The sequence below is a fragment of the Furipterus horrens genome, unplaced genomic scaffold (assembly GCF_987537825.1).
Source record: "Furipterus horrens unplaced genomic scaffold, mFurHor1.1.pri manual_scaffold_2, whole genome shotgun sequence".
Taxonomy (NCBI): domain Eukaryota; kingdom Metazoa; phylum Chordata; class Mammalia; order Chiroptera; family Furipteridae; genus Furipterus; species Furipterus horrens.
This window is the reverse complement of record NW_028327172.1, coordinates 38,211,686-38,238,058: the sequence shown is the minus strand read 5'-3', so window position 1 is coordinate 38,238,058 and position 26,373 is coordinate 38,211,686. Positions and strand designations below refer to the sequence as shown.

At 49.8% G+C, this 26,373-nt stretch overlaps 1 protein-coding gene across 1 annotated transcript in view; it reads right to left on the bottom strand.

Annotated features, from left to right (window-relative positions):
- Window positions 1-445: 445 nt before the first annotated feature.
- The window catches only part of GALNT18 (polypeptide N-acetylgalactosaminyltransferase 18), a 162,995-nt gene continuing 137,067 nt past the window's right edge, over window positions 446-26,373 (bottom strand). The window contains exons 10-11 of the mRNA XM_090267276.1: window positions 14,744-14,908; window positions 446-861 (exon numbers count right to left, since the gene is read on the bottom strand). Of these exons, the coding sequence (XP_090123402.1) occupies window positions 715-861; window positions 14,744-14,908 (312 nt within the window). The 3' untranslated portion in view covers window positions 446-714. The remainder of the gene's footprint in view (window positions 862-14,743; window positions 14,909-26,373) is intronic.

Below are 26,373 nucleotides of genomic sequence, written 5' to 3'. Positions count from 1 at the left end.
GCCAACTGGTCTTAGCACCTGGAGCGGGTATTTGCTGGAGGCAAGTGTCACTGCTGAGGGCCTGAGCAGTGGACAGCTTTGGGAGGTAAAGGAGGTGACTTCAGGAGAGGGCAGTGCAGTCTCAAGCCCAGGAGGTGGCTGGTAGATGATGCTCCAGTGGCCTGCGAGAAATCCTAATCTCTGCAGGAGCCAAGAATTGAGGCTGTCTTCCAGAGGAGGTGTGCCTGAGCTCATAGGGGCCTTCACACCACCCTCAGCCCAACAGAGAAAGATGGCAGCTTACACAATGAGCTCCCACTGTTTGCAGGACCCAGAGCCTTCTTTCTCAGGGATGTGGAGCCAGAGGGGCAGACAGAGATGCGTCTTGGGCTATAGGAACTCCAGGTTCAGGGGAGCCAGGCATGGATCTCCCCCATACATGAAATGATTGCAAAAATCCTTTTTTAATCAATAGTATTTTATTGACAGTTATAAATATTTTCCGTTTGTCCCCTATTTACAGTTGCAAAATAGTTTATGATATTATACCTTCACCCACCATTCAGCAGCATCTTTCTAGAAACGCCATGAAAATTGAATAGGAAATAAAAAGCTCTTTAGGAGGGGCCGCTAACCTGGCTCCCCAGACCTCAAACAACCCCACAGGGACAGCAGGCAACATTGCAGCAGGTGCTACACAGTAGCAAAGGGGCGGGCGGGGCAGCTCCTGCGGGGTCAGGATGCCAAGCTCCTCAGGACATTGGTGATGCTCCAGTGCTGGCCGGAACACTTCTGCAGCACCAGCTGGAAGCCGAACTCAGAGTCGCTGTTCTCCTGCAGCTCCAGACAGCGCTTGGACTTGCGGTTCTGGATGGCGCCTCCCTAGGAGCCAGGGCGGAGAGTGGGGTCAGAAGAGGTAGAGGCCACACTGGGATGTCTGCGGAGCCTGAGGCCTAGTGGCTGGTGCAGGCTGGGACTATTAGTGTGTCTAGATGTCTGGGATCCAGTGAGGCTACAGGAGGTCTGGGGCCAGGATTCCCATGAAGCCTTGGGCTCCCCATCTCTGATGTGTTGGTCTCCTTTCTGAGACTGAACTTTTGCTTCAGTTTTCTTCACAGAGCCCTAGTTCTTTGCTGGAACAGAGACAGATATGCCACCCTCATGTCTGTCTACTGGGCTGGGGTGTGGCATGCTAGATTGCTCCTATAGCTCCTACCCAGGAGGACTGGGTCCTGCTGCCCATAGCCATAGGCTGGGGCTGTGCTCTGAAAAGCCTAGATCCTTGGGCCCATCCCATAATCAGCCTGAGTCTGAGTATCACCAGACCTCCTGCTTTTAGGGTCCATGCCCCCAGCTGGACCTCTGGAGTCATCAGTGTTGGCCTCAGCCAAACTCAGTCTCCTGGATTCTGTCTGTAAGGTCACAGGGCTCCCTCATTCCTGGATATGCATGGCTCCCCCATGCTACTGATGTTCCAGAACGTTCTGTAGCCGTGCATACTCAGTTTATACCCCAAACACTCTGGGGCTTCTGGCTATGTACCTGGGTGTCAGCATTTGAGTATCTCTTGAGTTATACTAAAAATCTGCTCAACTGGGCTTTAGCCTCCCAAAAGAGCAGAATTGCTTGGGCTGGGTGGTGGTCCAGGTGAGTGGGCCCCTTGTAGCTTAATGGGCCTTGAGTATGTGCTCAAACTCCCCTTTTCCCCAGAATGTATGGTGTTTCCCATCTCTGCAATAGGCAGCCGTCTGTGTGAGAAAGCTGGGCATCTTCAGTGATACCTATACCTTCTCCCTGCATCTGATTAGGCACCGATTCCTGTTAATTCCACCTCCTTCAGGCCTTGTGACTATCCCCTCATCCTTGTCCCATCATACTTGCCCCGATTTGAGCCACCATCTTCTGTCCCCTGGACAGCTGCATGAGCCCTCTCGCAGCTCCCTCTCCCACTTGCAGAAGCAGGGAGGAGAGATCTTCCCTGCACACAGGGCCTGGAAGACAGAGCCTACTCTGTGGCACGGCCCTGACGGCCTTTGGGGTATGGCCCTGCATTTCTCTCAGCCTTGTCTCCCTCAACTTTTATACCTTCTGCTGCAGTGATACTTAACTTCATGTTGTTTTCTGACCCCATCTGCATTTTCTCAAGATTCCCAGGCTTTGAATAAGCTATGCGCTGTGCCCGGGGTCCTTCCTTCTCCATGCTTCTGATGCAGGCTAAGCCATAGTCATTCAAGGCTCAGCTCTGGTTCCATTTCCTCCAGAAGCCTCGCCCCCACCTCCACCTCCTCTCCTCTGGTCCACCCAGCTGGCTCAGTGCTCCCCATTGCATGCCTTCCCCTGCTCAGGGCTTACCAAATGATAGTAAGATTTCTTATTCACTTGTCTTTTCACCCTCTAGACCGAGAGTTCTATATCTTATTAATTTCTGTCCCCTCAACATCCAACCAAAAGCTTGGAACATGATAGGTGGTCATTAATGATGGCTGTTACAACCCATACAGGTGAGAAGGGAATTGGTCACAGGACAGGGTGATCGTGCACTGGAGTCCACCCTGGAGTGGCCCTGGCAGGCTGGCAGTAAGGAGAGGGAGGCCCCACCTCTTAAGACTCTGTGGCTCGTCCATAGCTGCATCCATGCCAACCCTAGTCAACAGCCACTGTGAGAGAGGGTGACAGAACCCCTTCTGGAAGTCATCCCCAGTCTGCTACCGCCATCCCCATGGCAACAACTGACATCTCAAGAGAACATCAAGACTCAGATCCCACAACCACCTAAACAATTGGTAGCATCTGCCACCCTTAAACAGACACTTCCCTGTGACCCAACATTTCTGTGCCTTTAGCTAGCTATAGATCTAGCAGAAATGTGTGCACCGAAGACATGCACCTGAGTGCTTTCTGAAACATGATTTGTAAAAGCACTAATCTGGAAACAACCCAGACATTCATTAATAGAAGGGGTAAGTAAGTAACTTGTGGTGATTCGCATAATGGAATACCATACGGCATCAAAAACGAACACATTAGAGCTCTACTCAATATGGATGAATTTCACAAATAGAATGTTAGCCAAAGAAGCCAGACAAAATATATACATGATCCTACTTCTATAAACTTCCCAAACAGGCAAAATAAAACCACAGTGTTCAAGTCAGGGTGAGGTTACTGTCGGGGAGGCAGGGTGGGGAAATGACAGCAGAAAGGGGCTTCTGGGGTGCTGATGGGGTGCTATTTTCTGACCTGGGTGGTGCTTACACAGGTGTTAGCTTTGCTTTACATCATTGAGTTTTTATTTTTGTATGTATATTTCTGTATGTATGTGTGACTCTTCAGTTAAAAGAAATTAAAACAAAAGAAAATCCTGCTCCACCGAAGGGACTTTGAGTAGTGGGTGAAGGAGGCAAAGAGGGAGAAGCCAGATAGCAAAGGGGCAGGAGTGTGTGTGCGTGTGCGTGTGTTGGGAGCAGGTCTGGAGTCCCCATTGTCCGCTGTGGGGGAGATGGCTCTGCAAATGGCAAACCTCTTCAGAAGCATTCGAGTGAGTACAGCAGATCCATCCTGCTGCACCCCTAGTCCCCAGCCCAGGACCTCCCTGAGGAAAGCAATGACTCATCGCCCCCAGCAGCACAGAGACATTAGGACAAAGGAGGAACTGAAACAGCAAGCTCATCAGGGCCGATAGGTGCAGCCACAAGAGAAACCCACCAGCTCAGGCCCTGAGAGGGGGCAGGGCCGGTGGCCGTGGGACAAGGGCTCAGAAAGGACCCTGCAGTCCTCACGTTGGAAGAGACTTTGCAGGCTGGCCCTCTTGCTCTCATCTGCACTTCAGCCACTGTAGCCACGAGGCCCTTCCGCTCTGCATGGCCACCTACAGGCACAAAGCCCGGAGCCCCCTGAACCATCACTTTCTTTCCCAAGTGGCTCCGCTTCAGAGCATTCTCCTCCCATTGAACTAAGATCCTTGTCTTGGGGTACCCAGCAAGGAGGCCCAGACCACCCATCAGGTACCCATACTTGGGTCAGCTCCTGCACCTCCATCCCTGCCCTTCCAACAGGGGATGGTGAGGTCATGTCCTCCAGCTCTACACTTTTCCACATTAAACATTCCCAGTTCTTTCTGGGACAATTTGGTTTAATTTTTCCATTTTGGCTGTCCACCCTTTTTTTGTGTCACTCCGCACTGACCACAGAGCAAAGATCACTTCATTTCCACTGTACAACAGGTTCTTTCAACATAGCAAAGGAATCGGCACTTTTGGTGGCCACCCCACAGTCCTGAACTACACACGGATGAGTGTGGAAGACTACCTGCCTCGAGCTGTCCTCTGGGAAGCTGTGGTCCCCCTTGGGGCTGCATCTTGGCCCTCAGTGGCTGGACTCTTAGACCCAGAGGTTTCCCTTGTGACACCTGCTTCAAGCAAGGCCAGCCCATCACTCTGCCTGACCCAGGTTTCTATGGCATCTGTGTAAAAGCGTGCAGCCTCCAGGCCTGAGCACATCTGCTGCCTGCCCACAGGCTGAGCCATGTCACTGGGGCTTCACTAGCAGGCTACAGCCAGCTTCTCCTGACCCTCCCACACCCTGGCCAGAACGGTGTAACTCCTACCCCAGGCAGGGCTGGAAAGAAACCAGCCAGCTCTTATTCACGAGATCTGCTGGGGTTTTGGGCCTTGGGGCAATGCGAGGGAAAGGGGACAATGCTGAACTAGGATGCTTCTCTTCTGGTTGTCAGCTGTGTGACATTGGGCAAGCCACTCTACACTTCTGGTTCCATTATTTCTAGCGCCATATGATTTCTGTCCTGATTAGGGAGGATGAGCAGAGGGAAATCCCCTTTTCAGCGACAAAACAACAAATGGATGTGAGGCTGCTCACAGTCAGAGTGGGGGGTCCAGCAAAAGGGCACAGCAAGCAGACAGGGGTCAGACCGAGGGCCTGACGTTCTGCTGAAGGTTCTGACGGTGCAGTATTTCCTCTGGGGCCAGGCCAGGTCAGGCCTCGCCAACAGTGAGGCTGCTTCAGCCACTCCTGGACCATGGAAACTTGGAGAAACTGGTCTAAAACAGGAGACTGCACTGCCCCCCTTCCCGCCAGCCACTCAGGCACATCCTAAGCCTTCTGCAGGGCACCTTGCCAAAGCCGAGACAGGACGACAGGGGCAGAGGTCTCTGAGAAGCAAAGTGTTCCTTCACAGACTCAAGTATGACATTTCCCAGGCCCTACCCTGGCCCAACCATGCCCTTGGAACCCTAGAGACAGGAAGTGTGGTGACCCTGGGGCAGAAACAGCCAGGGTGGCTTCTAGGAAGAATGTGGGAGAAATGGGGTGTGGCCAGGAGCAGGGGTGGGGTATGGAGGAGATGCAGCCTCTGTGAGTATATCTGGGTCTATCAGAGAGGGCAGGGTGTGAGGCCAAGGGGAGCCCACTCTCTGGAGGCTCCAAAGGGGGAATCTTCTACTACAGCAGTGAGGCCACCTCAGAGGCTTCAACGAGCAGAGCCCTAGTATGCATCTGCACACATCTGGAGTATGGAGAGAACAGCCAGGCCACCCTTTGGTGCTAGAACTAGTACTGGCCACCGGCCTTGTCTCCCTCCTGTCTTCCTTCTCAGACCTCAGACCTTGACAAACTCTGGAGTTGTGCCCTCTCTGTGGGCAAATTCCATTCTCCACAAATGGAAAGAAGCCTTCCTTGCCTCCGCTCAGTCCCTTTCTGGTGAGTTCAACACCCTTAGGAGCAGCCTGGTGTTGCTACTATCTGTACTTCTACCTGCAGGCTTTGCACCTGTTACAAAAGTAGTAACAGTTAACACTTAGTTACCATATGCCCAGCATTATCAGATGCTTCACATGCCCGATCTCATGTATTCCTCACAATAACCCTGAGGGGTGGAGATGCTAATTACCACCATTTTATAGAATTGGAGACTGAGGCTCAGAGATGTGGAGAGACTTGCCCAGGATCACACGGTCAATTAGTGGTGGAGCCAGGCTGGGAGCCCGGGAGTCACTCCCATTCACAGTTCCTCTCTAGGATAAGTGGCCAGCCCACTCCACCATTCACTCCACCCCATGCTTGTCTCAAGGGAGTGGACTAGACTGACAGCTGTTGGTGCCCCACAACCTGGGGTCATCTTGACCAGAGAAGGTCACCTTGACCTCCAAGGGGCTATGGAGAGCCAATGTCATCTAGTTGTTTTGAGGGCTCTCTGCGGAGACACATTTCATCCCTCCCCCCCTTCCTCCCTCCCTCCATCATTGAATGAGTGCCTACCGTGTGCCAGGAACATCAGTGACTAAACTGGAAAGAATCCTTATTTTTGTGAAGACTATTCTAGGAGGGGTAGCAAATAGCAAATAATAAATTCTATAGTGTTAGAAGGTGATGGGCTGTGCACTAAAATGTAGAGTAGTGCTATGGACTGTATATTTGGGTCCCCCTAAAATTCACATTGAAACCCTAATCCTCAATGTGATAGTATTTGGAGGTGGGCATCTGGGAGGTACTTAGGTTATGAGTGAGGAGCTCTCATGAAAAGGATTATATAAAGAGACAGGTGAGGACACAGTGAGAAGGCCGCCATATGCAAACCAGGAAGAGGGTTCTCATCAGACAGTGAATCTTCCGGCACCTTGATCTTGAACTTTCTAGCCTTTAAAACTGTGAGAAATAAATATTTGTTGTGTAAGTCACCTAATCTATAGTTGTCTGAATGGATTAAGACAAGCAGGGTAAGAAAAGGGTTCGGAAATGGTGGTGAGGCAGGCTGCAATTATAAGAGGTGGTCAGGGTGATCCTCATTCAGAAGGTGAGAGCTGAGCAAGATGTGAAGGAGGGGGTAGCCCAGGGGACATCTGGGGAGAGTCCTGGAGCCCAGAGCAAAGCTCCTGCACCAGCTGTTCAGAGAACAGCATGAAGGCCCGGGCACAGAGTACTGTGAGGGTAGGGGTAGGAGGTGAGGCCCAAGAGGTGAGTGTAGGCAGGCTGCATAGGGCCCCACAGCCACTGAACAGACTTTAGCTTTTAACCTGGTGACAGGGCCAGCCACTGCAGAACAGGGCTGACATGTTAACCAGGTCACCCTGACTGCTGTGCTGAGCACAGAGCATTAGAGGGGGAAGGAAGCAGGAACACCTGCTAGCAGGCTCTTGTCCTCACACCCAGGGCCAGCCAGCAGCCTCTGGGCCAGGCCCAGGGCTCCGGGAGGCTGAGGCTTGATATGAAACCCCTGATTGGCCACGCCCTCTGTGGAGGGTGCAGTCACTTGGTTGATTAGTTCAGTCATCTAAATTATTTGTGTAATACTTACAACTACAGGATCTGGAAATACACAATACTTTTAATTAAAGAATTTAAATAAGGGCAATTAAACCTGGCAGGAGGGAGGCTGTGGCACAGAGAGCTTAATTGGAATGGGAACCAAATTAAATATAGAAACAGCATTAAAAAATCGAGAGCTGAATGTATAGAATAAAGAAGGCTAATAATGATTCCTAGAGCTGGGTACCCAGTCCCCCAGCCTAGTGCCTTCTCCTTCTGGGCTTCTCTGGAGTGGTGACTAGAAGGCATTAGAAATGGTATGAGCAGAAGCCAGAACAGGGGACTCTGCTCCCATCTCTGCCTCTGGCTCTCCATGGCCATGACCCTGGATAAGTGGCTGAGCTGTTCTGGCCTTCCGTCCTCTCCTTTGCAAAAGATGCCAGAGCACTGGGGGCCCCCTGATTTTGTCTCCACGTGGAGCACAGACCATGTGCATGGCGGCATGTAGATCCATGATCTATCAGCCCCTTGGGCTGAGGCGCTGAGGAGTTGATCCTAGGTCACAGAGCGATGCTTCCCCAAGTGTGCGCCTGTGGCAGCTGGGGGTGGGACAGCTAGTGTCAGACTAAGCCCCCGGCTCTTCCTGAAGATGGAAGTTGGGTAGATGGATTAGAAAGAGTTCCTAAAGGGCTTGTTAAGCCATAGACCACTGGGCCCCACTTCTGGTTTAGTAGGTCTCCAATGAGGCCAAAAATGTGTCTCTTTAAATTTCCAGGTGCTGCTGGTAGTACTGGTCCAGGAACCACACTCTGGGGACTAGGGACAGCCATCACCCTGTCTCAGTCAAGGGCTGGGCCCAGCTGGTTGCTTGCACTGGCCTCCCTGAGGCACAGCATTTGGAGCATCTGGACTGAGCTCGGGCTGGTCTCACATTTGCAATCAAGTGTTCATGAGGAGGTCGTGTGTGGACTGCATCCTGTGTTGTGAAGACTGCCCTGTTTATTTCAGAGCTCTCGCTCCACTCTCCTTTCTAATTAATTTTCCATGGGCAAGTTGCCCAGTGGGGCTTTGGTCTTAAGCACAGTGGGCTCAGGAGTTTCCAGGTTAAGTAGGTCATAATTAGTCATCAAATACTTCAAAGCATAGGTGGGATGTTAGAGGTGTTTAAAGAAACCTGATATTAAGCCTTTTTGTAGAGGAGAGTGGTCTTTTGGTATTATGAATATTCAACATCCCATTTATTCCATGAGTACTTTGGTGTTTGGCTTTCTTCAAGGAGATTTGGCTGCCTGAGTGAGATCTGCTTGGGATTTGTGGTGAAGCTCCATTGAACTGAAGATTGCTCAATGACAACGTCAAGTGCGAAAGGACAGGTGAAGGGGAGGGAGGGTGTGAAGACAGCAGGAAGGCAGGAGGGTGTCTGCTGAAGAGGCGGGAATCCAGCCAGTTCAGGGGCACCTGCGACTTGGCTCGGCAGGGACACCCCAGCCCCAAACTCCCACTATAGCCACCCGCTGGCTCTCCAGAGGTGAGACAAAGGCACTGTGAACAAAGGAGCATGAACCCCATACTTGACGGAATTCCCAGATTTGACCTTGGACAAATTATTCAATGTTTCTGTGTCTCAGTTTCCTCATGTGTAGAATAAAGATAGTTAAAGTACCTAATAGCACTGTCATGGGAATTAAGTAATATTTATAAAGCAGTTACAATGCTACCTGGCATATAAGCACCATATAAATGTTTGATAAATACATTTCAAAATCTCTTCCAGGTCTGAGTAGTGGGGAACTGAGCACCACACCTGGCCACAGCTCTTGAGCTCCATGGAGTACACATGGGAAGAGGGAAGTGCTGACTGCCAGCAACTAAAAATAACCAAGAAAACACTCAGGGACTAAACAAAGCCCTGTCAGTTCCTCCAAACTGGACAATTCCACACTTGCCCCTTCATATGGCATGGAAATGAAAAGCTGTTTCATTCCAAAGCTGTCATGAAATACCCGACGATGGTATTTTCTTCTCAGTACAAAAGGTTCTTAAAGTTGGACTTCTTGACAGGGCTTGGGGATTGGAGCGAGTGAAAGTCAAGGACTCCTCCTCCTTGCGTGTTGGGAAATTCTTTGGCAGAATTAGTGGTGCTCCCTAGGAAATGTGCTCTGTGAATAGGTTCTGTTTTGAGTGAGTCACTCATCTTGCATCAAATTATCAAATTAGACCCCACAAGTCAGAGTCAATTGTCCCTGGACAGGCGGGCTTGGCTCTGGGCTCAGCTCTCTTCCAGGCAGTTTCCTCAAACTCTGGAAAATTTCTCGTTACCCTGGATGTTCCTCATTTAGAAAATGCGTCAATGCTGCATTGAAAAGGAGACAGGCACACGGCTGAGGTGTGGAGACGGCCTCCCAATGGGAACACTGATCTGTGTGCCCTTGGGCTGCCAGATGGGTCTTGCTAACATTTCCACCAAAGAACCCTGACGGCCAACTGGAGTTATGGCATACCCAAGTCTGGGGGTAGAAAATACAGTCTGAATACCTGACAGCTCATCAAAACCTCCTGTTTTAAGATATTCATCCAAATTTGTCACTCCCTCAAATCTGGAGTGACAGGGAGAAGCGCACGTTTATCCTGTAACATTGAGTACCCCACTAGTGCATGTCTTTGGGGTGCACTACCACTTGAATGTGTTCTTTGTAGGAATTAGGGATTTTCCAGCTGAGCAGGGATCTTTGACTATGACATTGAAATGTCTTTGAAATACTATAGTACTATTCTTTGATCTTTACAGCATGCATGCATGCATGCAAGGGAAGTCATTGAAGACTGGATTTTGTTTGTCTTTGGGTCTCCCACAAACCTAGCTCAAGACCTGGCACATCAGAGGCCTTTAATAGTATTTGTGAATTTTTAAATAAGGGACTCCTTCCTTCAATCAACAGCACACTGGATGTCTCCTCTGTCTCAGGCTGGAGATACTGCAAGTGTAAGACATTCCTGCCCCCTAGTCTATTGGTTGACAGAAGACAGGGGCATGGAGTGAAATAACAAACAATTCTGTAAAGTGGGGTAAAAATGACCCTCACACAAGAAACTCAGCTCATTTTCAAATTCGTGCTGCTAAGGCAGGCCTAGCAGGGCTTCCGGGTGGAAGAGCCCTCCTGAGGACTGCTGCCTAACTTCAGCTTAGAATTACCGCATTCCAGGGTGACAAGCCCTTAAGACCACCCAGTCCAGCTCCATCTAGAGCTGTAGAGCCTTGGAGGGCCTGTTGAGTGTCCTCTGAACCCCCTCTTCTCTGAACTGCCAACCTCGTGTCTGGGCAGCTCTGACTATGAGAAAGCTGTTCTGTAAATTGCCCTTGATTGTCCCGGCTGGCCCTCCCTCCGAGCCACACGGACCAGTCTGCCCTCTCTTGCATATGGCAGATCCTCACATCTTTGAAGGCACAGCTTAGGTACTCCTGATGTCTTTCTGGTCCTACAGTCCCCATTCCTTTAACTACACATTCAAATGGGTAGACAGGTTTTAAGGAAGTTGGATCTTAGAGGACACGCAACATAACAGCCTTCCTATGGCAAGACCCTTTCAGTAACTCCAGCATTTACTGAAGCATTTACTTAACCATTCAAAGTAATGGTGACAGAGGGGAGAGTGGGGGTCTCATTACCCCTTGGAGGCAGTCCCTTGCTTTGCTTGACAGGTATCTTGCCACAAAGTTCTCTTCTATAGTAATCTGATATCTGCTTTCTCCCTCTCCTTCCACTGGTCCAGGGGCCATTGACTAAATGCCTCTTCCCTAACACCACATCACCAAATCACAGAATCCCCCAAATCTCAGTATGATGGGTACGCAAGCATGGAAGACTGAACGTCTCTACTTCATGGATATGAATTTGTAACCCCAGTAGGTAGTTTAGGAAATTCTCTAAACCTGCAGGAATCATTAGTTGGAAAAATCAGTGACCTACCACTTCAAATGTTAATAGTTTCACTTTGTGTTGATATGGGGAATGTGGGCTGTTTAGAGACCTATGCATTGCCTGAGAGGGACAACTCTGACTGCCCACAGGCTGTTCTTCAAACCCAGAGCCTGGAGTGGTCTGGGATTAATAAGCCTCCCTTACAATTACTTCCACTTAACCCATCACTATTTCCAACAGACAGGTAAAGTGTCTCTCAAAGTCCTCCCAACAGCTGCCTGGCCCCATGCCCCCATGGCAACCAAGTCACCCTTCTGTCCCAGGGATAATGGAACAGCCCCTTAACTTGCGTGCCCGTCTGCAGCCTCTTTCTTCCAATCCACCCATACTCTGCTGCCAGAGGGACTCAGACCCCATCACCGTAATCCACTGCTGAAGAACCTGCCTTAGTTCCTCCCTTTGCTTTTAAAGTGAAGTCCAAATTTAGCCTAGTTTTCAACAACCATTGTTATCTGCTCAAACTGACTCAGGTCTGACCTCTCTCTTGCTCCACTGAAAATTCTAAATTCCACCCACATCAAAACTGGATTTCTAATTCTCAAGTGTGCCCTGCTTTTTCTTGCCTTTGCCCAGGCTGTGCCTCTACAAGGAATGTTCTTTTCTCTTTCTACACATGGGAAATGTCCTACAACTTTCAAGATCTAGATCAAACAAGCCTTGAATGTCCCCTGCATTCTGCAGACAGAGCCTGTCACCCTGGGCCCCCAGAACGCTGTCCCCTCCTCATTTTGGCCCTTGTCACTCAGTCTTGTTACGTGTTTCCATGCCCATCAGCTCCTCCTGGGCAGAGGCTGTGTCTGGTTCATATCTGCATCCCTCCTGCCCAGCCCTGTGCTCCATAAATGTTTGATGAACAGCTGAAGGAAAGAATGTTCATTATTGGAAAACGGCTCATCAGAGCCCTGCACATCAGCGTTGCCAGAGAAATGTTTTTGTCAAATGTGCTTTCTCAGTGTCAGAATTGAAAGCTGCCCCTGTTCATCCTGAAGCATTAGGAATTCAGAAGCACTTCCAAGGGTTAGAGGAAAGGCATTTTATTTGTTAAACAGAAAATCAGGGTCTGAGATGGAACACTAAGATATGCAAAGGCCTATCTCCTTTGTAGAAGAATGGGGGAGAATCGCACTTGATTATTTTGGAATTAATTCAGCCTGAGTGTCTGTAGAGTTTAAATGTAGCCCTCAGGGGAGTAAATAATGCAGAATGTGAAACCAGAAAGGAGATTTGAAATGTACCAGTAAAAAGCTCCTTTCAGCCCAACTTCTGTAGCAGAAAATTCTAGTTGGTAGGAACCCCGCCTAATTTGCAAAGATGAAAACCTGTTGAAAGAAAATCTGCCCAAACACCTGGCTGTAATCATTTAGGAGTCTCCCAGCTTCCTCTGGCCTTGTCAACAGCAGCTCCTGACCAATGTGGGTTGGAAAGAGATTCCAGGTGGCTTAATAAATATTAATCATTTTACCTTAAACAAAAATTTCACATATGTTAGTTTTAAAATATCAAGTAAGAGTGGATGCTCTGGATTTACAAATAGGGATTTTAAAGTATTATTTCCAAACAGTTTCCTTGGTAGAAGGATCAAAGATGTGACTGCCAAAGCACTCTGGGAGTTTTCCTTATATGCCTAAGTGGCTGCCCAGTCCCCAGGGCTCCATGCGCCTAAATGGCCTGCATTGTTGGTCACTATGTCCCTTCAAGCAGGAATTGTGTGGGGCTGCTCTTTCAATGCCATGTGCTGAGATGAGGGAAGGAGCAGGATTTGGGGGTGTCTGTTTCGAGGACAGCCATCTTAGCAGAATGGTCCTTTCTCTGATCCAATGAGGGATGGAGAGATGAGATGAGGGCCAGCTAGGGGCAGCAAGGCACCCAGATCTGCCCAGGTGAGCAGAGTCACTGTAGCCCACGACACTGGGGCATGTGTGGGAAGGCTGTTTGTCTGTGAGGGCTGGAAAGGAGGCAGACAAACCTGTCTGCGGGGCTGGGATACTGAAGTAGCCTGGGTTCAGGTGCCGCCTGCCTGTTGGAACTCCAGCTCCACCGCTCTCGGCTGTGTGACTGTGGCCAGGTGATTTAATCTCCCTTTGTCATCTTTGAGATGGACTTGGACGACTTACTAACATCGAACTGCGCGAGGCTGGACATGGAGAGGCCATGGCCCCACACTCAGGGCTTTAGTTCCCTGGTGACTCCACAGCTCCTGGGAGAAGCAAGGCTTCTGAAGGTGTAAGAGGCAAGGAAATGGTGACTCTCAAACCAGCAGGAGATAATTAGCAGCAAAGGACAAATGTAATCTTGAATCAGGGGGTCTCTGAACCAGAGTTAACAGTACTAGCACACTTGCAAGTCAGGAAGGGGCATTCCACAGCTCAGCACAAATGCCTGCCTCTGAGGTCAAAGGGGGAAGATATTCATCACCAAACACAGGGAAATGGGAAAATGGAGCTAGACAGCCCAGCAAACAAGATAGGGAAATTTCAAAGGAGAGCTGGAGACAGATATATAACCAGATCACCTTTAGTTAATTATCACCCTCAGTTAATTTAGCTAATCATGTTAGATTGTAACTCTGGAGTATCCAGCATGGAAAAACAGAAAAGGAGAAGGAAAAGAAGGAGGAGGGGGAGGGGGAGGGGGAGGGGGAGGGGCGGGGGGAAAGGGAAAGGGGGAGTTTACTTGTGTTAGGATAAAAACAGCCAGCTCCGTTTTGTTGGCGCTCACCTTAGATTTGGCTTTTGGTTGCGCCCAGAGCTGCAGATCTGTGGATAAACAACTGCCTCGGTTACTGCTAAAGTCCTGTGTCCCGGTGTTTTTATTGTGAGCGCTTCTCACAAAGGGGGCAGGAAGCTTATTTCAATTCAAGAACACTTGTATCGAGGTGACACGAATTCCCCACAGCAGCAGGTGCCTGGCTGGGCCTTGATCTCCAGGAACTATTCCAGGAAATCCCAGGTCCTCTCACCCATCTCCTCTCCCAGCGTGTGGAAACAGACCACCCTTCACAAAATGGCCCCAAGACACTGCCCTGGATGGAAACCTGTCCCCAAAAGTGACCCCTACTGGGAGGAAGGCAGAGGGGTCACAGATCAGAGGTGACGCAGCACTGTCTATACCTGGGATACTGGGGCTGCATCTCATGACAAGGGGCTCGTGTAGAAGAAATGCGGGGGGTTAAAACCAGAGAAATCCTAGCTTAAATCCCAGCCCTGCCCCTTACTGTGTGACTTTGTACAGGTGACTCCCCATTCGGAGCCTGTTTCCTTATATCTAAACACTAAATAAAATGATAATAAAACAGCAACAACAATAGAATAATAACCTCCCTCAGAGCCAATATTAGGAGCCAATGAGCCAGTGTATGTGAAACCCCTGGTGTGTAGTAAGTGCTCAATAAACCCCGAGACTTGTTGGCTGTCACAGTCTTCCTACAGCCACAATGTCCCTCTCCTCCCATGCCCTTCCTGGCCCCGGCAGCCCCATCCCCATTATCTTTGCTCTTGTTCTTCCTGGGGGCTCCGGGATGTTACCTGAGAGAACTGCCAGTGAAGCTTCATTCTCTTGGCTTTGGCATAACTGCACTCGATGAGCCGCGGCCGACTGTTGACATCCACCAGGCACCGGTTGTCATCGTCATCAACCGTGGGGCTCAGGATGCCCACGTGGATCTGCTGACTGCTCGTGTAGTACACGTTCTGGGGGTGGGAGGAGAGTGCAGTTAAGTGCTAGCGACCGAAGAGGTGGAGAGGGTAAGTTGGGCTTCTCCCCAAGCACCTTGCGAAGAGATCACAATCCAGTGGCCTTTAATATTTTCTATTGCAACGGACAAGAAGAAACCCTTTTACATTATGATCCGGTATAGCATCGAGTCCACATGTGTTACTGAAACACATTTTTCAAGAAATGAAACGGAGACTCCCTATATGCAATGCACTCTACTTTCTATTCTATTCTTCCACTGAAAAACGTTAGTCAAAACCTTTTAAATTGATTTTACCACCCTTTTAAAAAATACTTCTTAAATCCATTCTTTACAGGCTTACTGACTTCCTCCATCCATAAATACTTATGCAAGATACTGTGCATGGCCAGTAGCTAAAGAGCAAAAGACCTGGGCCACACTTTTAGGGTGTTCAGAGCCTTGTGGGATGGGAGATATATCACAGAAAACTTCCATCCATACTAAGACTGTGGTATAGGGGTTGGCAAACTTTTTCTTAAAGGGCCAGATGGTAAATAGTTTTGGCTTTGCAGGTGTATTGACTGAGAGGTTCCTAAGACCAGACCCAGGTTCGATGGTTTGCTAAGACTCACAGGCCCCAGCACATGGTTGTACTCATGGCTGTGATTTATTACAGTGAAAGGATACAAATCAAATCAGCAAAGGGAAAAGGAACATGAGCAAAGTCTGGGGAAGCCAGGTGCAAGCTTCCAGGTAAGGGTCCTCTCCCGGTGGTTGCACAGGATACACAGAACTCCCCGGCAAGGAGTTGAGTCAGCCTGCAGTAAGTGCTGCACAGACTAAGCACCCACAGCTTTTACCGGGGGCTCGGCACGTAGGCAGCCTCTGCCTGGTCTATTATGAAAATTCCAGACTCCCAGAAGGAAAGTGAGTATTGTTTACGCCATCGGTTTAGGCGCAGTGAGCTACTCTTATCAGTGTGGGAATGGTGGGAACTCCCCTGAAATCCAAGTTCCCAGATGCCAGTCAAGGGCTGACCTTGTAAGCAGGCCTTTCCAAGGAGGCCAGTCACTGCTGTGTTAACTGTTTTCTGCACAGGGGATCAGACGGTCTCTATCAACCCAGCCCTGCCATTGGAGCATGAACACAGCCACGGATCACACATCAACGAATGGCTGCATTCCAGTAATGCTTCATTTACAAAAATGGGATGTCTCATGGCTGTAGTTTGTTGACCCTGGTATAGAGGAAAGCCACAGGACCCTTGGCCTTCAAAGCTTCCAGCCACTTCTCTGAACACTGGTTCCCAACAGGGCTCTAAGCAGCAGCCACAGGGTTTTGTGAGCTCCTTTCTTCACACTCCTAAAGAAATTAACACCCCCACCTATGATTAGACCTCTGGGCAAATTAAGATACCACATTTCTTTGCTTTAGGTTAGAATTCAGGATAGGCCCTCTTATTATCTTGAACTATTCAAGAATTCTCAATGGGAAAAATTTTTTGTTTCATTCCACAGGGCAAAACTAAGTATTTCTTGCTTTAGTAAAAGAAGGTGGTTGACAAGGACTTAACACATGGGCATAGGGCATAAAAGGGACCATGGGGTGGGAAGGGCAGCGCACATAAGGAGGCTGAAGGGTGGTTCTTCAGGGCCACATTCTTCCTGATGCTTAGATGGCCAGGGAGAGGGTGGAGAGACAGGCAGGGGCACTTCAGACCTAGGAAGGACCTCAGGCCAGGGTATGAGTCAAGGCCCCAACAGGAAACAGATGGTACACTCAACACAGGGGAACTGCCAAGGATGGAATAAAGGTACAATTCTCAATGGCGTGGGTCGGGTGTAAGGGCACCACAGGGAAAAAATGGCCCCTGGGGATAGTAATGTGGAGCAGTTACCCCTCCAAGGCCCAAAGGGATGAGGGGAGAGAGCAGTTACTAGAACCTATAAGAGAAAAGTTAAGTATTGATAGAGAATGTTCACTTGTGAGAAGATTGAGGGAGGAAGGTCTGGGAGTAATGGTGAGTGGTGGTGAATAAATACCCCAGTGCAACCTCCCGTCTCCACTCCGTTCTCCTGCTGGATAAGCCCATTGGCAGAACCCATATAGAAGCCAGAGGACACGGGAGCCCATTGAAAGTCCATGAAGTCAGCCTTGCAGGGTGGGAAGAAATGGACGGAGAGTGGGTCTGGAGGGACAGAGGGAAGACACTCATTATAGTGAGGATCTGCTCTCTAAGGTAACCTTACAAATTATCAGGCTCGGTGAATCCACAGAGATAGACAATGAAATGACTGAAGTTTACTGATTCTTCCCATAGATACTAGTGACCAAAGTTCTGAGCAGAGGCCAGTGCAGAACGCCTGTCTTCAATGTGGAAATGTGAGCAGAACACAAAAGTAAGGGGAGACGATTCAACCCCTAAACTGGGTAAGAAGTGGGCTTTGCCTCAGAATCCTGATACCACTCTGGTGTGGCCTGGGTTTCCAGTGACCACCAAGGAAAGCTGATGACCCGTTGTGGCTTCTAGCTTACTGGAGTTGAGGGAGAATTTGATAACTGATAAGGGTTAGGAAATTCTGTAGATGCAGTTAAGCATCTCATCCATCCACCCACCCATCCATTCAATAACAAATAATCTCTAACTTGGTCTTTACAGATGAGAAAGCTACGATCCCTGTCCTAGAGGATCCAACAGCCAAGTTGTGGAAGCTTGCATATCAGGAAATAATGGCCCTAATCAAACTAATGTAAGAACTATCTCCATTTCTTCCACTTGCCTCTCCTGACTCTTGTTACTTTGAGAACAGAAATGAAAACTCAGCACCTTCAGAAAGCCTTCCCTGAATATGCCAATATGTAGGGCCTCAGCCTGCCACCTGGGCTTCCTCCCAAAGAGGTATAGCTAGTTCTGCTATTGGGTTGAATGCACTATGCTCTCTCCTCAGGACACAGTGCAGCTCTTGCACGCCAGAACCCAGATTTCCTGAGGTTCAGAAGCAAGGTGAGGACAGCCAGGGAGCCAGTCGCTGACACCCTTTCCTTCATCCCTGTCCTTAGGGCCTGGCTGTGGTTTCCAGTGCAGTCTCCACAGACCCACGGGGCCTTCCAGGTAAGAGCTGAAATCAATTGTACCCACTTAGCTGCTCTGAAGTGCTTGGGGGAGATGCTTGAGAGATGTGTGCACTTACTGTCTGGAACAGCTGTCATCAGAGCTGTTTATTGCTCCAGTGTCTGGGAAAATCATAACAGGAACAGACAGTTGTTTGTTTTTTAAAGAGCCAATGACAAAGTGCATTTTGAGTGGTGTAACCACGAAACCAGCCGACCACAGGAAGGTTCAGCAGAGAGGATTCTCTCTAGGAGTCACCTGGACACCTCAGAAGCTCAGCCAGTAGTGATTGAATCAGTTAATGGCCTGAACACAAAGGAGGGAGCACAGTTTAGTACAAGATGCCCCACTTTAGTGCTTGCAGGCCCTGCAAGCGCGACTATGCTTTCTGAGCAATTGGGAGCCTTGGAAGTTCAAGTAAGGAAGGGCTTAGAACTGTGGTTCTCAACTGGGGGCATTTTTGCCAATCGGGGGATATTTCACAATATCTGGAGACATTTTTGGTTGTCGTGATGGGAGTGGGGAACTGGCATCTTTTGGGTAGAGGTCAGGGATGCTGCTCAACATCCTACAATGCACAGGACAGTCCCCACTACAAAGAATTACCCAGTCTAAAATGTCGCTAGTGCTGAGGTTGAGAAACCCTGCTTTAGGCTGCTAACAATAAAAGCTGAAATATTTTTAGCTCTTACTACAAGTAAGATATAAAATAATTTATTTTTCTCTTCATCTTGTAGGTAAGGAAACTGAGGCACAGAGAAATTAAGTAGCTTGTCCAATGTCACACAGTTGGAGAACAGCTGAGATTCTAACTGAGGCAGTTTGACTCTAGAGCTACACATGACCTCTCACCTGACTTGCCTCCCTCCCTTGGGTCACACTGGGTCCAGTGGCCAGGCCAGAGCGAAAGAGACTGGTAGCCTGGATTGGAAGCTTCCCCTGTGATCCCATCGAGCCACAACGGGGGCCTGGACTAGGGAGTAGCAGTGGGCTGGAGGGGGCATTACTAAAAGGCCCATAACACAAGATGGTACAAAGTGCTAAGAGCAACATCCTTCCTGTAACTCATGCCAGAGGTGAAGGGCAAGATGTTAGCCTGACTATGGATACTTTACAACTGCCCCCAAACACGCCGGGCATGGGAACAACATCCCCAGCCGTGAAGCTCCTCCTTAACTGCAATGATTGATTCAGCTCATCCCCCTCACAGCCCAGAAAGCTTGGCAGGCCTACAAACCCCAGCTCGGCATTTCCTCTGATGTTGACAAGGGAAAGAGAAAAATCATGGGCAAGGTGAAAAGACCAAACACATCTGATCTCGGGTCTCACAGGTGGCATTTTCCTCTCCCTCAGGCTTGGGGGCAGAAATCATGACTAAGAGCTAAGCTGGACAGCCAGCCAGGGAGCCCACAGTGCCTCCTCCTGCCCCCCCATTCATGCACACACCTGCCCCCAGGGCCACAGAACCTAGGCCAGGCAAAGACCCCAGGGCTGGAGGTTCCCCTTGCTCTGTCACTTTGTCTCCAGGACAAGCAAGGGCCCCTGCACTGCAGGAGGAAGGTGGACTGCCTGCCAGGTGTCCTTGGCCTCCCTTCTCTTCCTGGCAGCATGGAGCTGGGCCTGCCTCCCTCAGAGACTGAGGTAGGGGTGTCCCAAGGACCCGCCCCTCTCAGGTATCAAACAGCACCTTACTGACAGAAACTGCCCCTGGGGAAGAAACTGCCCCAGGAGGGGCAGGGGAAGAGGAAAACACATATTTTTGTATACCTGTACACCAGGCCCTCTGCTAGGTACTTTCCATACACCTGTGCTCACCTTCCAGTTTTAAGGCTAGGAAACTGAGGCTAAGAGGGTTTAAGAAAACCTCACTGGGATGCATCTATGGACAGCTGCTCAGGGGGAGGTTGCAGGGGAGGGAGAGTCTCTGGCAGTTCAGGGCCTGCATCCCACTCCCTGGTCCCTAGCCCTTGACAGGGCCTCCCCTCAGCCTGGGCTGGAGCTAGAGCTCCGCTTCCAACCTCGTCCCAAACCTGCTCACCTGGCTCAGGCCCAGGAGCGTGGCGCCCCCGAGAACCGTCCCAAACTCACTTGTCTCTCAGAACCAGCAACAGAACTACCAGGACCATTTCCACCAGATTGTTCACATCGAGCCCTGGGAGCTCCAGGAAGGGGGTTCAGGGGCCCCTGAGTGGAGTCAGGTCTGGGAGGACGGGGCCTGCTGGGTGGGGCTCTGAGGCCCTCTCCCAGCCCAACCAAGGAAGATCTCCTTTGGTCTTTCTTCTATTTGGCTTTCACATAGCATTTTGTTCAAACAAAAGGTTACAAGGAGTGAAAAGGTAACAAAAGGTTAAAAAATAAGTGTGAAAAGCTGTGCTCTAGAACATGAGGTGTTCCTCCAGGAGCGGGACCTTAAGCCTTAGTAAACCTCCCTTAGCTTCTACCCCACCTATGGAATTTGTAAACACTCAGATGAGTAGCTTTAACTTCCTGTTTCCAAGCCCCGCTCCCTTACATATTTTTCAATCATCCCATCCCTTCTAAACAGGCTGCCGTAGCTACTTCACAATATCTCAGCCTCTCTGGGAACCCCAGCCGTTCCCAAGCTGAGATGGAAGGATGATGGGACAGGCTGAGGGAGAGGGGAGGAGGGCCTCCCAGACAAACCGGGAGGGTGGAGCAAAATGCGGCTGGCTAAATTACTTAATAATAGAAATATTTCGAGGCACAACTGAGGTACCAATTCTCTTCCAAACAACCTGCACGCAGATTTTGAGCAGATTTCCCTCATTAAGTGCTGTTTCCTTGGCAACACTGCCAGCCTATGCAGTGGGGGCCCTTGAAGAGTGAGGCATCTCGGAGACACTTAGAGGTCCTCTCACTAGAGCAGGGAAGGGCAGTGGTAGTCTTTGGCTAACACCTTCCTTAGCCTAGAGAGTGGTGGTTGGGGGGGTGGCTAGTCACAGAGGGACACTCTTTACCAGAGGTTCTAGAACCTACCACAGGGGAGAAACAACTCTATTTGCAGGGTGCTTTCATGGGAAAAGTGACCCAGGTGACCCAGCATCCTCAAGGTTACTTCTTTGCATACTCAGAGGGCATCTATGTCCTAGGGGGCTGTTACAGTCCATAAAGCATTAGGAACCCAGTTCCCTGTAGGAGGGACACAGTCTAGGGGTCAAAAATCACACATAATGGGGTAGTTACAAAGTGTCAAAATAGGGGGCGGGGTTGGCAAAGATCATTGAGGGGAGGGCCAGCCTGTGGGCTGGGCCTCTGCCATGGGGTGGGCTTTCTGGGGAGGGGATGTGCACTGGACCTTGGAAGGGAAGAAAGATCAGCGAGCAGATGAAATCGGGAAGGACAGAGGAATCAACAGGACACAGTCCTAAAAGCAGTCAAGCTAAGGAGTGCTCTCCACCTGGGCTGCACGTTAGACTCACCTAGAGAGCCTTCAGGCTCACCAATCACAATCTCAGGGGGCGGGGCCTAGACCTGGGCTTCTAGTTTAGGTGATTGCACTGTGCAGCCAGGTTGAAAACCAGCTGTATGAAGGAGACATAAAGCAGCCGAGGCTGGAAATGCAGAGACAGCACTGAGACCTCCAGGGTTCCAAGCCTCCCTCTCATTTGGGGGTCACAGCTGGCTCCCCTATTTGCAGGGGGATTGTTTTTATGACTCTGATGAGGGTGGCCAAGAGGCTGAGAAGCACCACTATTTAGGACAATGGATCTCAAAATGTGGTCCCAGTATCATCTGGGAACTTGTTAGAAATGTACATTTTTGCACCCAGTTCCATAGATCTACTGAATCAGAAACTCTGACAGTTGGGTCCAGGCATCTGTGTTTTAACAAGCCCTGCAGGTGAACATCTGAGAACCACTGGTCTAGGAGAAAGGTGGCCTGCTGAAATAGAGAACATGGGCTTCCAAATCAGATGCCCGCCCACCCCACTTCCTGGCTGGGAAGCCCCTCAGCCTTGGTTTTCTGATCTGTAAAGTGCAGCTGTGAGGACTGAAGTACTGATAGCTCCTAGTCTGGCCACAGGAACTGCAGGGCAAGAACAAGGCAGGCAGGGACAAAGGGGATCACAGGAGGGCAGGAGAAAACTCAGCAAGGGCCCAGCTGCCCCATCTCCACTGCCCTGATCTCTGGCCCTGTCCTGCATCCCGAGTTTGACTGGCCAGGAGGCCTGTGGAAACAGCAGTCAGGGTGAGGGCATGGTGGGGGGTGGGGGAGAAAGAGCAGAGCCTTGCTTTATGAAATGTCGTTAGAGTGGTGGCTATGACATCCGTAATATGTGCTAGAAATGGGCTCTTGGTGCTCTATACCAACGATGAGCAGTTACCGCTGGCCCCTCTGCAGTTAGGGCGGGCTGATTTAAGGGTTTGAACGCTGGTCATTAACCCCTCAACAAAGAGGTTAGCTACGGTGCTGAGGGCTGCAGGGCACTGATGCTAAATCAGGAATAAAGGAGAAACGTTTCTAAAATGATCTTATGTTCACTAACCACAGAAGCAGGTAGGTATAGAGATTGGGAACATCGATAAAGGTTCTGCTTGCTGCAACTAGGAAGGAGCAGAATGTGGGAAGCTCTAGCACAGAGCTCCCCCTTGTGAGCCCATTTCCCTGGTGGAGGGGGAACAGACTAGGCTTAAGCACCAGGTCTGGGAGAGAGATTTATAACTGGCACTCAGCCCATGGTCAGCAGTTGATTCAGTTTAATTCAGTGAACACTCCTTTGTGTGCCTGAGCTGGACACTGGGGTGCGGAGGGGAGCCAGACATGCCCTCCCTGGAGGGGCTCTCAGTGTAGTGGGAAGTCATGCTCAGCCTCGTGGCCAGGCTGAGAGCAGACTATGGGGGTGGGAAGATGGGGCAGATAAGGCTGGAAAAGCAGGTTGGGGCTGAAGAGTTGGGACAGCACCCTACTGGAAGCAGAAGCTGTGACTTTGTGTCAACTGTCCCTCTGCTTATCAGCACATATGAGGGGGTCTCAGAGTCTTTTGAGTCAAAAACATTCAAGGGTCTTGGAAAATGAGCTTGGCCTGGAGGGGACTCGGGCCACTTCTGTAGGCCTGTCTGGAAGAGCTGAGTTGTGGGCCTGCAGGGCGGCAGGAAGAAAAGCAGAGCTTCGGACCAAGGAACCATCTTTGAACAGAACACAACAGAAAAGGCTAAGCTGGGCTTGATTTCTGTCCCCCACTGTGCACCTGACCTGGGCAGCTGGGGATGCAGCTGCTCAGCACTCCTGCCGGGGGTGGGTGGGTTGGGTGGGAGGGAGTTAAGACTCATAGCTGCCTGCCTCTGTGTGTTCTTGCTTCAGTCAAGGCCTTATGCCCACAGCACACATGTCAGCCATCTCCCCACAACTGACTGTGGGGTGGTGTGCAGCCCAGTCTGATCAGCAGCCCACATCCCCCGCCTTGCTATGTCTCCTCTTCCTTTGTCATGCTGAGCTCCTGGTATCCCCTGGGTCCAGTGTTTCCCTGTAAGCCCCTCTGCCCCAGGAGAGAGCCAGGTGACAGGAGTCACCCTGGCTTCCTGCATGGAAGCTGGGGCTTGAGCAGTAGTGAGTTACCACTGAGAGGCCAGAGAGAAACTAGTTAAGATGGCTACAGGATTCCTGATGCTGAGAGTTTTATTTGCTTTCTTATAACAGCATTTTGCATCACTCTGGCCATAAGGGTAGGTATGTTTCATAGGCTGGCCAATCAGAGAACCCCCTTGCCTTGACCCAGGGATTGATTTCAGGATAGGAATGGGATCCAGTCTGGGCCAATAAAAGCCCTTCCTGGGATTTTCTGTTTGTGGGATCAAGCTGGAATGCTCTAAGCCCAGTGCTATCTGTTGCCTTCTTCCTCAGGTAAAATCAGGGAAGCTCCTGAACCCAGAGCCAGACTTGGACTTGTCGGTTACATGAGATGATTAAATTTCTTTTGCATTTAAATTGGGTTGAGTTGGGATTCTGTCACTTGCAAACAGGAGTCTTGACCGATATGAAACAACAGAGCAGACATTTCTAGAACACCAAAGAGGATGAAGCAAAATGTTCATCAAGTCATATAGTCCAGTGGTCCTTATCCACAGGGTGGATGTAGATGTCATGTGTGTAAAAGGTTTACGTATTCATTATGATAAGGCAAGTCACTTGTTTTAATAATAAAGTACTGACTTTATAAATGTATAACTTTTTTTTACAAGATAAGGAAATATCTCCCTCATTTACATATTAGTGTGCTATCTTTAGTGGGTGAAAAGTTAGTGAGCCTGGAGGTTCACACAGCCTTAGTAGCCCCTGGGAGTGGGCTGAGTATGCAAATATCACCCAGCATTTGGGTATAAATGGAGAAGATGAGACCTGCAAGAAAACTTGAGTTATGGGGAAATAAGATCAGCGTGGTCCAGGATAAGAACAAATACCCTGGACTGGGGTCACTGGCTGAGCCCTGTTTTTCTGTAGTCTCCCAGGTCTGTCTCTAAGGAGCAGTGCTTTCCAACTGCCCATGCCTGGGCCTTCACCCTCAGCCAGGCTCTGCTGCTGTGGCTGCCCCTCCCCGTTCCTCCTGCTCTTGGCCTGCACTCCCAAGGATCAACCTGGCTGCCTGACCTCGGTGCTGGTCTTGGGAGCTCTCTCCAGCAGAGCCCTCTGACACAGACGGGAGCTACAAACAGAGGCTGCTTTAGGCAGAATCATGCTGCCGAGGGAGAGATCGCAGAGGAGGCTCAATCACTCATGATGCCCACAGGGGTGGGTCAGGCCCCAGCAGCGGAAGAACTGATCTTGTCATGGGGAAGAAGGATATGGGCTCACTGGATGGGTGCTGCTGTCAGACAAGACGAGAGGGGGCAGAGCCAGGGGTTGGGCCAGGCAGCTGTGGAGGACCAGGAGGAGATGTCATTGTACTTGGTCTTCAATGTTTAAAAATGACCCATCTCTGAGAATGGCTCTGATCAAGGGTGGACCTCAATTGATCTGTATTCTGTGATTCTACATGGCCATTGGTGAGAGTGGAGCTGTTAAGAGGCCAAGAAGGCTCTCTCTTCCCAGGAATTTAGAACATAAAATTAAGAGAGACAGAGATGAGGCAGCTCTGCAGCTAAGACATGTTTCACTGGAGAAGACCCATGAACTTTTACTGCTGAGACAGTTGAAGCTGCCCCTGTTCCTGCCTCCACCAGTCAACCCTCCCTTGGAGTCTACAAAATGAATCACCCCATGTTTTCTTTGTTTTTAGCTTCAGCTACCCAAATTTGTTTTAGTTTTTATGTTGGTAATAACCCCCTTCCCTGAAATGAATAAAAGTTTGCTGGTTCATCATGGAGTTGTCTTCAAGCAATCTCTAACACCTGCTATCTGGCTGCTGGGTCCCATCTGGGCCCCTGTTTTGGAAGGTACTGCTCACAGCCCTTAAGAGCTGTGTCTGCTTGTCTGCCACAAGCTGTGTCCACTCACAGACAAACAGCTAAGATGAAGCATATCAAATGCACTGAGGAAAAGATGTCCTGACGTTCCTCTTTTCCAAACACGATAGTCTGCCAGCTCTGCATCAGCGTGTGCCTGTCACTGTAGTCCCCTTAACTGCTCTAAGGGATGGATTCACCGCTCCATCCCACCAGGCCCATTCTGGTTCCCCTCCAGGCTGAGCTATTACACATCCCCTCATCGTTAGTGTCAGACTTGGCTGCGTGTCTTTAACCTATGAAATGTCAGTGAGAGAGATATGTCATTTCCAGTCAGAAGCTCTAAGAGAAATAGTGGAATCTGCCATTGGCCTGAGTGTCCCAGATGGGGGCTGCTCCTTTGATCCCAGAAAAAAGATGAGATGGCACAAAGCTGAAATTGAACCATGAAGCATGAGCAAGAAATAATCATTTCTTGTTTCAAGCCACTGCGACTTGGGGATCATCAGTTTAAGCTGAATGATAAAGAAATCGATACTAGATGAGGAGTGGTGCCAAACCTTAAAATGTGGGACACTGACTTTGGGGCCAGAAAGTGGGTGGTGAGGAACCAACTCTGGATGCTGGAAAGAGGCTGACCTCTTTTATGCAGTGCCGAAACATCTGGCAAAACTGTTGCCTGTGATAACTTGGCAGACGGATAACATGGCAAATGAGCTGAGCCTCAGAAGAAGAGTGTGCCTTTGTTACTATCGGCTGCTTTTGACAAGGCACTGCAAAAGGAAGATAAGGTGGGAAAATACTTGGATGTGTAGCATGACTGAGAAATGTTTGTTATTATAAGCCACTTGGGTTTTGAGGTCATCTGTTACTGGAGCATAACGGAGCCTGAACTGACTGACAATTTTGTTATGCTCCCTCACAAAAGAGAATCACAAATGTGATGCATGCTCTTAAGGAAAAGTA